The sequence below is a fragment of the Gymnogyps californianus genome, chromosome 12 (genome assembly GCF_018139145.2).
Source record: "Gymnogyps californianus isolate 813 chromosome 12, ASM1813914v2, whole genome shotgun sequence".
NCBI classification, from domain to species: domain Eukaryota; kingdom Metazoa; phylum Chordata; class Aves; order Accipitriformes; family Cathartidae; genus Gymnogyps; species Gymnogyps californianus.
In genome coordinates this window covers 3,875,460-3,887,803 of record NC_059482.1, presented here as the reverse complement: position 1 = coordinate 3,887,803, position 12,344 = coordinate 3,875,460, and the positions used below count along the sequence as shown (strand labels likewise).

The following is a 12,344-nucleotide window of genomic DNA, read 5'->3' as shown; positions in this document are numbered from 1 at the left end:
TGAAAGAGTGCAGCCTCCTCTGCTTTTGTGAATATTTGAATTACAATCTTCAGGATAAACTGTTCTGATCCACGTTGTGCCCCCATGATAGTGTCCGGCTGTAGGGGCCATTCGTTCATTAAACCTGCCCTTCCAGTAACGCTGTGGCCGCAACTGAAATTTCGCCAACTTGTGCTTTCATACTAGCCAGAGATCTGTTTTTTCCTCTGATCAGAAAATGAGTTTTTGAGAATGACAATTTTTTTTTTTCATAATGGAATAAATTCCCCTCAGATTAATTCATGTGAAATGTGTGGAAAATGCCGAACTTTATTCAGCTGTAAGGATTCTGTAATAACATCCAAGAAACCCTGAATTGGGAAGAAAAAAAAAAAAGGGAAGGTACAGGCATGCACTATATTTTTGAGCCTTTGATTGCTTAAATGGTAGGCAGGCCGAGTTGCACTGACTCATGGGCTTAGTTGACCTACATTTGACTAGCTCTGATCTTTCTCCAGGCACTATGTAGATTTGTTAATGTTCTAGTTTTAAGCTGCGGGCTAGTGATAAAGGACTGTAAGCTGTACTGAGAGTATGCTCATGATTCATTACGTTTTCAGCTGTTAAAAGCTTTAATATGCAACCATTCCACCTTAAAGTACAGCTTCATTTCCATACATTTGTATTTATAAAAATGGACTTTATTTTTCCATGAAGAGTATAGATCAGCATAGGATTTTTTCAGAAATGGATTTGCCTACAATGCTACTATTTAGGCTGTGATACAGCTGTAAATATATGGCCAGTGGTCTTCATAGCACCTGGTTGTGGGTTGTTGCTTGCAAATTCAGAATCTAAAAAAAAAAAACAACCTGTTTTTCAGTCTCACAATTTTGTCTGTGTTTTTAGAAGCGTTTTACCAGTAAGTTTTTTGGGATTTGGAAGTTAGAAAACCTTGTTGTATCAAATTAAGTAATCGTCTGTGTACTAAGACTTGATGGATTTCAGCTCAGAAGGAAGGAGAACCTGAGGGAAGGTTGTCTTTCCCTACACTTTCCAGAAAAATATTGACAAACCTTGACAAAATGAAAGAGAAGTAAAGCATGAGGGAGAAGTACCTTGTTTGCTGCTGGGATGACTAATGTAAGAGCATTTTCTCTGCTAAGAAAACCCAAGTGCAGTCATACGCATGTGCCCTTTTTTACTTGCCAGAAAACAGACTTCTGTCTGAATGGTTCATTTTCTTCCTCTACTCCAGCCTATCCTGGTAGCTTTAAGAATAAGTACACTTTGTAGAAGTAGCTCAGTGAGCAAGATTGTATAGCTTATGGTATACATAAACTGTTTCATCATTTCAATTTATATGTGAACTAGTTTTGACTTGTTAGGCCTTCTGCTTAGATACAGTTGAATTATTCCTTGCCACCATTAAGTAAAAGCTGTATTTTTAACTCATTTGTGGAAAAGCAGTTGAAGTGGGAGTATTTGCAGCTTAAACTAATCTGACTGGAAGATCTGAAGCTGTTGGTTATTAGATGAAAGCCACGTTAATGCTTCTTGAAAGCAGAAGTTGACACTTCATTTTCCTGGCTTTCTTGTAGCACAGGTGATGCCAAGATGATGATGCATCAGCAGTGCTATTTCTGCCCATTTTTCTAGGACAAGCAGCTGTGTAACACGTACTGCTCCTCCTTGTATTTCTCCAGGACAGTGTTCATGTCGCTAGACTGGAATACCAGTGGAGATTTCATTACAGGCAGTGGGGTAACATCAGCATTAATTTTTTAAGTGGTTAAGGAGAGCACAGCAAAAAACAGTCAACATGGGGAGAGCTTGCAGGTCAGGCATTTCAATCCTTTGGGGTCTGCGGAGAACTTATTTTCCCCCTTCTTGGAATTAGTTCTGTTGCTGCTGCTTTCGTCTGCATAGTTAAGATGCCACTTGGTCAGTTATGGTAGTCAGAGTTATTGTACAAATACAAAAGTATCCTTACTTTCATTCCTGTGTGGTAGAAGACAAATGTTCTTGTGTAGATTTGTTTGGTTAATTGGTTTTATGTAATTTGTGTTATAATCTAGATGCAGTTAGTATCTCGAAGATGTAAAGGTGATGTCATTGATGAAATGTTTTGTTCAAAGTGGTGTAGAATCTGCTGGAGTGCAGATGTATATTATACTATTGTAATCACATTATAGAGATTAATTTAGAAACTGATTCCAGTTTTATTGCGACTGGAAACACCAGTGACTGACAATCAGGAGGGTTTGGGATGTTGCTCTAAGAGAGATATTTAACATGAGTATTTTTTTTTTAAAGAGAACTAACACTGGGAGGCAGGTACTTGACGCAGGGAAATTTGATCACTTACAGCATGTCAGACTGAACACTAAAATTGGTGACACCAGCCCACTAGTGAGTTTTGGAAACGCAGGCTGAAAGTCCTTTCCACTGTACCAGCTTCAATAGTCTCATTCATTCAATATTCTTAACTTGTATCGTAGAAAAAAATATATTGCAAATGTGATACACTTTTAAAAAAAATTTCTCATCTGCAGAGTATTTATATAATATCGTAGTCTCACAATTTTAAGTTCTTAAGAAGGCAAAGATACAGGTCTTTTGATGTCCTCTCTTCAGTCACATAGGAAGGAGTTCAGAACTGCAGTTGTATCTGGTTCTTTCAAACATTTTCAGGAATTTAGTTGTACTTTTTTTTTTTTTTTTTGGTACTCTCCAAAGCTGTATGAGAATGTTTTGAATTCAATCCCCAGACTTTAATAGCAAAATCTTGATGGGTGGAAATAAGGCAAGTAAATCTGAAGTACTTGTAACATAAGAAAGTTTAATTAAAAACTGGAGCACCCATGCCACCAGCAGCTTCATGTGAAAAGAGATACCATTGTAGAATTGCATAAAGTATATTTAATTTTGCATTGATTTTTTTTTTTTTTAATTTAGGTGCAAGTCGTTGTTAGTGTCTGAAAGGAGAGATTTTGTGTGTGTTGTGTACCATCCTGCCTAATGTTGTCTCATTGTTAAGGTTATTCAAGCATTTTTTTACTTTTATTTTCATCCTTGGTCTTATAGATGTGAGCGTCTGCAAGAAGGCATTCACATTTGAAAACTCCCAGAAGTTCAGAACTTGTGTATCTTGAAACTAGCATTTAAAAAAAGGGTGGAAACCAACCTTTGTGAATAATTTTCTTTTTAAAGCGATGGGTTGTTAAACGTCGGTATGGAAGATACTAGATGGAAAAAAAAAAATCAATTTCTGATCATGCAGTGTAAGAAAGGCATTTTGTTATGTTGGTATATGTTTACTCATATTAGTTAAAATCATGTTAATTTTAATATGTTTAATAACATATTGTACATCTCTGGTAAATGTTCAAATTGGGTTACAGTCGTGAATTGCAAAATGGAGTACATCCATCAGTATGTTTTGCATTTACTATTTGGGTTTACTGTTTTGTTTTTCCATTCCAAAGGAGAGGTTTGGAAACACTGACGAGAAAGTGGAAAGGTAGTAGTGGTAGGGGATGTGTGTTGTCCTCCTCCTCGCCCCAAGAATTCCACAAAACCTCATCCTCTCCACACCCCCACACCCCTGCCTCCCACCAGAGGAGACTTATTTTCCATTTGTTTTTCTTACACAGCTGCAAGTGGAAGATTGTTGAAATTTATATGCTACTGTTTTGACATTGCTCTTAATCTGTGGCAGAAATCAAGCTCACCAGACTGAGCTATCTTAAGGGATCCCTGAATACACTTAATGCAAGGTTAATGGTTGCTCTGCAGAGTTAAATAATCTGGAGAGTAGCGGGAGAAATGCAGTGTGAAATACTTGCTCCCAAAAAAGTGAGAGAGGATTCCTTCCCAGGAGCCAGAACAGAAAGCTGCTATATAGGTTGCAGAGATGGTTTGAGAAGGAGAGGGAGATCAGATTTGACTCTGAATTAAGCCTCCTAGGGATTATGTATCTTTAAAAGTAAGTCTAGGGGTAATGTTACAATTGGAAATTTTCAAAACTTCCCCCCAGTATTCTCTTAGAGTTTTTCTTCCAAATCCAGTGCTGGTGTGAGACTGGACTCTCTCTTCTAAGCATAATTCCTGCTCTACCTTGTGAGTTACCACTTACACCATTGACTACTATTTAGCATGCTTTTCAAGCAGATGCTTTTTTGTCTGAGGATATAAATCACAATTAATTTTTGAAGTGTGTAATTGAATGCTAAACACTATTTTTGCTTGGAGAAAGCTTGATTTTTTTTTTTGCCTTAAAAGGAAATTTTATCTGAGTAAGCTTCAACTTTTCACTGGTAATGTTTTTTAAAATTTTGGGTTTGTATGTTGCCGTGCATACTTTAGTTTATGTATTATTGATGGTAATAGGCATGGATTTTGCTAACTGGCCCAGTTCAGCTGTCTGTTCATATGCATTGTCATAGCAATTGTGGTCCTCCTTTGCTCAGGTAACTGTACAGTTGTAGTTAATGTAAAGTAAGAGACTGTTGATGCACTGACACGTTGGTAATAGTCGGCATGACAAGCAGCTTACCACCAAGCAAATCACAGCCTCGTGCCTGCGTTAGGGCTTACCGTAAGCAGTCTGTATCTGAAACCCACTTTTTCCTCAGAGCTTGTATGGTGAAGTCCCAGTCTATGATCCATGATTGGGACCTTGAAGTACTGTGACATACACACAGGTTTAGAGATTGATACAGTGTAGGGCAGATTAGAGTTTGGCATTTAAAGGAATCAATCTGTTGTAGTCCTAATGGGTATGTTTGTTTCTTATGCAAACGCACACCTGAAATTATTAAAATTGGAATTGGAATAGTCTGAAATGGCTGGCAAAGTTTTAACACATGCTGGTGTATCTCTGCTGTGTGTTTTAAATGTTATTTACAGAGTGTGGGGTAAATTAATGCTGATCGTGAGTAGCTTGTGTAGGAATTGTGTAAATAATTTAATTAAACTTTTGTTTGATTGTTCCAAGTATTAGATTTTATTTGTCAGTTTGGAAAAAAGCTAACTTTGAGGCTTTTGAAATTATGTGGGATACTTCAGAGTATACAAGCTAGGACCACAAAAGCTTGTACTGATAATGAGATTATTTCTTGCAAGGGTGTATTGCTTTCATAAAATCCTAGCATTTTCTTGCTTAAAAATGCGTAGTACTTCGGCATTTCAGTTGCAGAAAAACCTTTTAAATATGAATTAATGGTTCAGAGTAAGTACTACAGTGATGTCTTTCTGAAGCTGTTTCACAGCTAAAACAATATTTTCTTACACAGAGATCGTTTGTATAGCACCAGGCACGCTGATTCATTGGGATGTAGGATGGACGGACAGCAGGCAGGTAGCTAGCGCTGTATTTCAAGTTGCTTAAAATGCAATGGCTTTCCTCCCCTTTGCATCCTTTTTTGTAGAGATTGTTATACTTGCCAAGTGATGTGATATCGGTTCTTTTTCACTTCAGCATGTAGTTGTGCCTTAAAAAGGGTAGAAAATTCTGTCACGCTAGCAGAGGGTGCTGTGTGTGTGTAGCTTGTGGAAATCTATTTCTTGAGAGACGAGGCTGACTTGAGAGGCAGAGGACAGGAAGGTCGGTTAAGTTGGGTAGGTTTAATATCATCAGTCATATGGCCTAATAAGTTTATTTTGAAACACTATTTTTCTCAGTTTATTATGCAGGGATCTTTTAACTGGTCTACTTTGTGTTTGCAGGTGTAAAGCATTGTTAAATAAAGCCTCATAAAATCGAATAAAATTCTGGTTTCTTCAGGCCCAAATGGGATGGGTTTTTTTGTGCTACAGTCTGACTAGGATTAGTTTTTGGGTTAGATGTTGGTAAAGTTTTAATGTCCTGTTTTAAATTGTGAAGAAACAGTTGCGTAGACACAACATTTCCCTATGTGAATACATCATTATATAGTGAAACGGTTCCGTTAAGATAACATTAATGATCACTTTGTTCAACTTCCATTCTGTGTTCCCTAATTAAAAAAGAAGCGCTTTCTTTTGCTCAGAAAGAAGTACCAGGCCTGTGGTACCTTGGTTAAAAACGTTGGTAAATGAAAAGACTGTATTATTATATGGAAGACTTAGGGTTGGATTTATATAACATTAACTCTATCCCAGCCAAAACCAGGACAAACATTTAATAGTCTATAGTTGAGATTATTGTTTTGTTTTGTTGCATGACTGCATCAAAAATATCTCCTAAAAACATAATTTAGTTATGATTCAGCAAGTGTTTTTCTTAGGCATGTTTTTGGAATATGATAAATTCTAGCTGGTATGTCACTGAATAAAAATGACTTGATTATATTGAGAGCATAAGCCAAGTTTAAGTCCTGTGCCAAGAACTGTGAAGCCATTCACTCAAGTATGATTTAGGGATCCTGTTCTGTTTAGGTGTTGCACTGTCTCAGTTGGTAGTTAGCACTTGGTTATGTGAAGGTTTTTTAAAGCATTAACTGTTCCACTGTGCTTCAAACATTTGTATCACAGATGTTCCAGTTTATTTTGACTGTTAGAATTGTTTGTCGACTAGATTATATTAATAGTTATTTAAAAACACTGGAGGGCATTAAAATGGTTAAACTCTTTCCACACATAAAAGTGATATAAGTGTGTATCACTTTTTGTGTAAGAAAATTACGTTTTGTAATTGCTGTGGAATTTAGCTTAAACTTAAGCTTTGAAATTTATGAATGTAGATGACTGTGAGTCATGCAAACAGCAAGTACATGAGTTTGATTGGAATAAACCACCTAAAGTCTGAAAGAAAATACTGTGATTGAATTACTGTATCTACAGTTTGTGGCAACAGCCTGCACTTCACTAGAGATGATTTTTCAAATTTTAAGAACTTTTTCCTATGATTCAACTCCCAGTCTAGTTAGTTGTATCTTGATACAGCCAAGCTAAGGATTTACCATGAGCAAGACTTGACCCTGCTGAAAAAGCTTTTCTGATGGAAGGGTGGAGGATAGCAAAGAATTGTCTGAAATGACTGTCAGAGTACACTGGAGATGAATGAGAGTGGTAAGCTGTAAGGTACTGGATGAAACTGATCTGCTTTTATCCATAGCCATAATATTTGTGACTAGTGACTCTTAATGTGAATATCCTTCCACATGCCAAGAATGTGTTATTAGTGGTATTTGCCAGTCCTCTTTGTCTGTTTAGTCAGTTTATTCAACTGCTTGTTCAACTTCTGTCCCAGTATCTCTCTGCTGTCCTGAATGTTCAGAGGCTGTTCAGCTAATTACAACTGGTGGTGGAAGTTTATAGAAGCTTCCAGGTGCTATGAAATGCCAACATGCCAGGCCTTTTTATTGGGAATGTTTATTTTTCTGTAAACTAAATATAAACTCTCATTTTAGTGTGGTTTGTTCGTGGTCTTGTTAGGTACTTTTTTTTTTTCATAGAAATATAGATGCAAAATATCCAAAAGGGTGCAGGAAGATAATGTTGGAAAAAGACATGTCATCTTAGGTTGGTTATGTAGTTTCAGGCACAGCGGTAACAAAATTCGTAAGAGCAGCTGTACCAAAATCGATGATATTTAGATCTTGTGTATTTTTCTACACCTAGGCAGTTTCAGTTCTGTGCTTGTGCACTCAGGTAAGTGGTACCATTAGTCTTGCATAACTCATTAGTTTAGCAGAACTCTGGAAAAGCAGATCTTGTTTTTTCTGTTGTGAAGGGTAGGTATCTGTGTTGTTTTAGAACGTAAACCAGCTTGTGTCTAAGGCTTATATGAACTGATGCAACTTCTCACCCTACACGTTGGTTTAAAACTGGTCACGGGATGAGCTGCAGTTTGTGCTGTGATTACCTCTAGCAGGAATTTGAAGGAAAATGCATTGTATATAGTTTTAGAGCCTAAAGTACTTTGCTAAAGACTTGGGAAGGAATTAAGATGAGAGTTAGGATGCAAACAGGTGAGTTTCTGGCTCCCAACTCACAGGTCTTTTTGAATGCTAATATCTTAATAGATTTTATCATGAATTTATTAATTGTATTGAATATAAATCCTTCTTTAACAAAGATCCTCCTCTTTTTTTTTTTTTTTTTTTAGTATATTTTTGGGGAGTTCAGCCCTGATGAATTTAATCAGTTCTTTGTGACTCCACGATGCTCTGTTGAGGTAAGATCTACTTTAAACTTCTTTTAGAAATAACATTTTAAAGCTACATCTCTGCGTGTGTATTTGAAATATAACAATACAATTATTTTTTTATCATTCTCTTAGCTTGCTAATTTACAAACTGAAGATATTGAACAGGAGTCTTCTTTCCATGTACGTGGATGTTAAGTCAATTTTTAGAAATAAGAAATTAATTATTCCACAATCCACTTGTCATCTTTCAGAGCTGGAATAGCTGACATTGTAGTGATAGAATGTTGAAAGTGAGTAATCCAGCCCTATTACCTCAGCTTTGATTGCTTTTTTTTTTTTTGAAGAGGTGGATATAGAGAAAACTTTTTCAGCAGCGTTCTAGGTTGTAAGTAGGGTGGGCTTCTAAGTCTTGTGAGCCTTTCAAAGCCCAGGGATTCTTAGTAGTTTTTGACAGGTGGAGCACTGCTAAACATCAAAGCTATGCTTACAAGGAAGGCTGTGCATGAGGTCTGAGAAATGGATCAATAATGAACTAATTACAGTGGCAGTGAGAACCACAGAGTAGAAACAGTTGTCTTTGTGTATTTGAGTTCATAACATACTACAGATAGTATTGTAGGCTCTTATTCTCTGTAGTTCTTGGTAGAGAATGAAGAAACCATTTTCCTTTGTAGGGAAGAGTATTATGCCATTGTCCAAATCTCCAGACTTGAAAAATAATTTTCCTCTAGGTCACTTTCCATGTTTTTCCTCCAAACTTTTCCATTCAAACATTTCAATCATGCTTTCGTCCTCTCCCCTCAACATAAAGGAAACGAACACTTCAACTGTAGATGGGGAAATCCTTTTGTCACATTTTACAAATGTGACGACCATTGTTAATGTGACTTAGTTTCCTGTAACTTAATTTTCCAAGTATAATTAGTATACCGCTAAACAATAGAAGTGCATGAAGGGAATGGGGTGGGGTGGGAGATGGAGGAAGTTTAGAAAGAAAAAGATAGCTTCTCCTTGCCTTTAGGGATAGCTTTGTATCTTCTCTGGTAGCTGGGAAGTAATGCAGAATAGATCTTCAGGTAATACATGTTTCTTCTGATTATATTGCTGTTTTCCCACCATTAAATACAGTAGCAGCAGCGTGACGTTTGCGTCCTATGTAGTGTCACCATAGATTTCCTACATCAGCTATTCTAACGCTTACATTGTAGAAGATGGAAATGTCATATCTTGACTTCTATAAAGCTATTCTCATAAAGTATGTTGAGGAAACATGAACCTACAGCATTAGAACCAGTGTTACTTCATTTTGTAACTGTCTCAAGTGTACCACTTACTGGTTAGCTATCAAAATAAAAAACTGTGTTGAACGATGTTCCTTAAGTTTGTCCTTGATCTGGTTCAGTTCAATGTTTTAATTATCTGGATGATGAAATAAAAATTATGCTTATTAGTTTTACACTGTGCAGATATTTCAGAGAAAAGTGGTCTCAAAAAACCAGGGTGAAATTCAAGAAGGACAAGACTGAGATTATAATACTGCAGTGGTGTTTGACATACATTCTGTTGGGGGCAGTGCCGGTTCTGGGAGTCCCGGCATCCGTTGATGCTGGTGTCTTTCTGAAGTCCCTTACCTATAGACCGAAGGGTGGACTGAGGCAAGGGACTAGTTAAAGCTAGAAGTTGCCTAGAATGTCTCTTTATACATGGCACTTTTAATACATGTTCTATCAGATGCCTGTTGACTGAGATGATTCAGGTAACCCAGTTGTACGAAACAGGTCAAGTCAGAAATCTCTACCTCGCAAAGGTGCTGTTGATTAACCAGATATGTAGGGGACCAATAGGTGGACTACTTTTTTTTTTTTTTAAATTATTATTATTTTATTTTTTACATTGTGTTTTCTTAAGCCCTTTGAACTGGAGAAAAACAAGAATTACAAGTTTTATCATAAACTGTTGACTGTAGACTTTTAGAGTAACTTTTTTAGCTCTAACTATAAAATTATATTGAATCTGTGTTCAATATTAATATGGATAATAGAGGCTCCAAGCTCTTAAGAACCTTTTTGACCCATTAATTCTCATTTTTGACCTGGAAAGTTGATGTATTAAGATGTATTATGATTTATAAATGGATTTTACAGTATGTGTTCTTTTTATGCACTACTTATAATGCAATTTTAGGAATATTTTTCTTGCCACTTCTGATGCACTGTTATCTACAGTGCTTGAAAAAGGCAATATGTAGGTATCTGTAGCTTTAGAGAACTGAAGACTTCAGTGGAAAAGTCTTTGATACTTGTTACAGCATTATCATTAATATTTAGAATAGCATTGTAAAACTGCAGTATACTTTCAGTGTTCTGTCTCCCACTGCAGAAACAGTTCAGCTGTTCTCCAGGCAGCTGCTGGACTGCAGTGTAGCAATGGCTTGCCAATTCATGCAGGCACAGGAGAAGGGTTTCAGCTGCTGCGAGAGTCTGGGGGCAGGCAAGGGGGGATTAGAAATTGCCCACCTGTGGTTACACAATAGCAGGGGTTCTGTCAACCACTGAGTCCATAAAATGATGCCAGTGTTTTATACCAGACATATTTACAATCCAGATAGAAACTATATGCTGTGGTTACATTATTCTTAGGCTGATGATCAAAAATTTTTGTTTTTGTTAAATATGATTAAGAGTACACTGTAGCTGAACCAGGTTGAGAGTCAAAAGGTTTAGGTGTGACTATTGTCTGTGCAAAACTTTGTTTCATCCTTTCACAGGTAATTTGGTCTGTCTTCAGTTTTTGTCTAAAAAGAGGGTATGTTCCTCATTTTAGAATCGTGGTGAGTGCTATTGACGAAGGAAGATCCTGATGTTGGGAGGTGAATTGCTGGAGAAGTTGATGAGCCTATGGCGTGTAACCAAGATTATCTTTCAGTAATTGTGGTGATCTGCAAGGACACTTGAAGCTACAGTGTGGGATTTGATAAATATAGAAGCATGAGTTCAAGACATACTCTCAGCAAATCAGACCTTAATAATGATGTTATTTTTAAAGGATTCAGATGTTTCAAATGAAGCTAATATCAAATGTTAATAGAGTTGCTTTGTCTAAATAAGTTTCATTTCTTTTTTGTACAGCTCCCCCCATACAATGAAACAGTTTCATGTGGTATTAAGTCCACAGGTAAGTTTCATGATGGTAAGAAATCAACATCCATTTTTTTTAAACTTAAAAGTTGTGACATTTTCCTTAGATTTACTACAACCTCTCTTTAATCTTTAGAACTTGTTCAGCAGGTATATATGCATATATTTGGCAGGCTGTTTTTTTAAACACCTTTATTGAACGAGATCTGTGAGAGTATTTGGAAATACTGCATTGAACTTCAGCTAATTAGGGTGGACATGCTTACTCTTCCTTGATTGTGCTACCACACAATCTTAATGTCTTGCTGAAATATTGTGGGATGTAGCTGTAAAAATGTGGGGGGCTGAAGTTTGCTAGAGAACTTGTACTGAAGAAATAAGTAACTAGTGTGGCGTTCAGCTGGCCCTCCTGTAAGAGCCATAGCGTGAGTATTTTCTGGCAGTTGCAACCTGAAGACAGCTCTGCAAGCAGTGCTCTGTTCAGTGTTCCCTTTGACTCTTGTTTCTGTCTGGCTCAGCTATTTTTCTGGAAAATCCTTTTTCTTTTGGTGAAAGTATAACTCTTGATGTAAAAATGCATTACAGACTTCCTGTTTTAAAGCTGTAACAGTCACACGTCTACTCTGTCTCAACCCATACACCCTACAACCTGGCCTTACTTCGTAGTTATGTAAAGTTGACAGTTAAGTAGGAGTTGCCATGCCATCATCACTCTATATAGTTTAAACTGAACTTTCACAGTATTTTAAGTGGCAGGTAAATTAGTGTTTGTTTTTTTTTCCCTGAACCAGGGGAGAGCAAGAAAGCTGAGACTTACCCAGATGTTTGAGAATGATACAAATGACATCTAGATCTCCTTCAAAATAACGCAAGTGTCTGACTGGACATTTCTCAAAAGTACTTAAGAGGACCAAAATGCACATATTAATGTTTAAGAACACCTGATCATTATGCTTAGCGACTTTGGCCTTGCATTTAAAGGTAAATAAGATAGCCAGTCATAAAGAAGGACAACAGGTCCCATTTGAAAGCAGATATGCAACATTTCTGAAAATTCGGGAGCTTTATTTAGTACAAGACCAGTTTTAGGACCC

General features: G+C 36.8%; 1 protein-coding gene across 1 annotated transcript in view; it reads left to right on the top strand.

Annotated features, from left to right (window-relative positions):
* The window catches only part of USP10 (ubiquitin specific peptidase 10), a 52,548-nt gene that overhangs the window by 12,964 nt on the left and 27,240 nt on the right, over window positions 1-12,344 (top strand). The window contains exons 2-3 of the mRNA XM_050904016.1: window positions 8,072-8,140; window positions 11,242-11,287. Of these exons, the coding sequence (XP_050759973.1) occupies window positions 8,072-8,140; window positions 11,242-11,287 (115 nt within the window). The remainder of the gene's footprint in view (window positions 1-8,071; window positions 8,141-11,241; window positions 11,288-12,344) is intronic.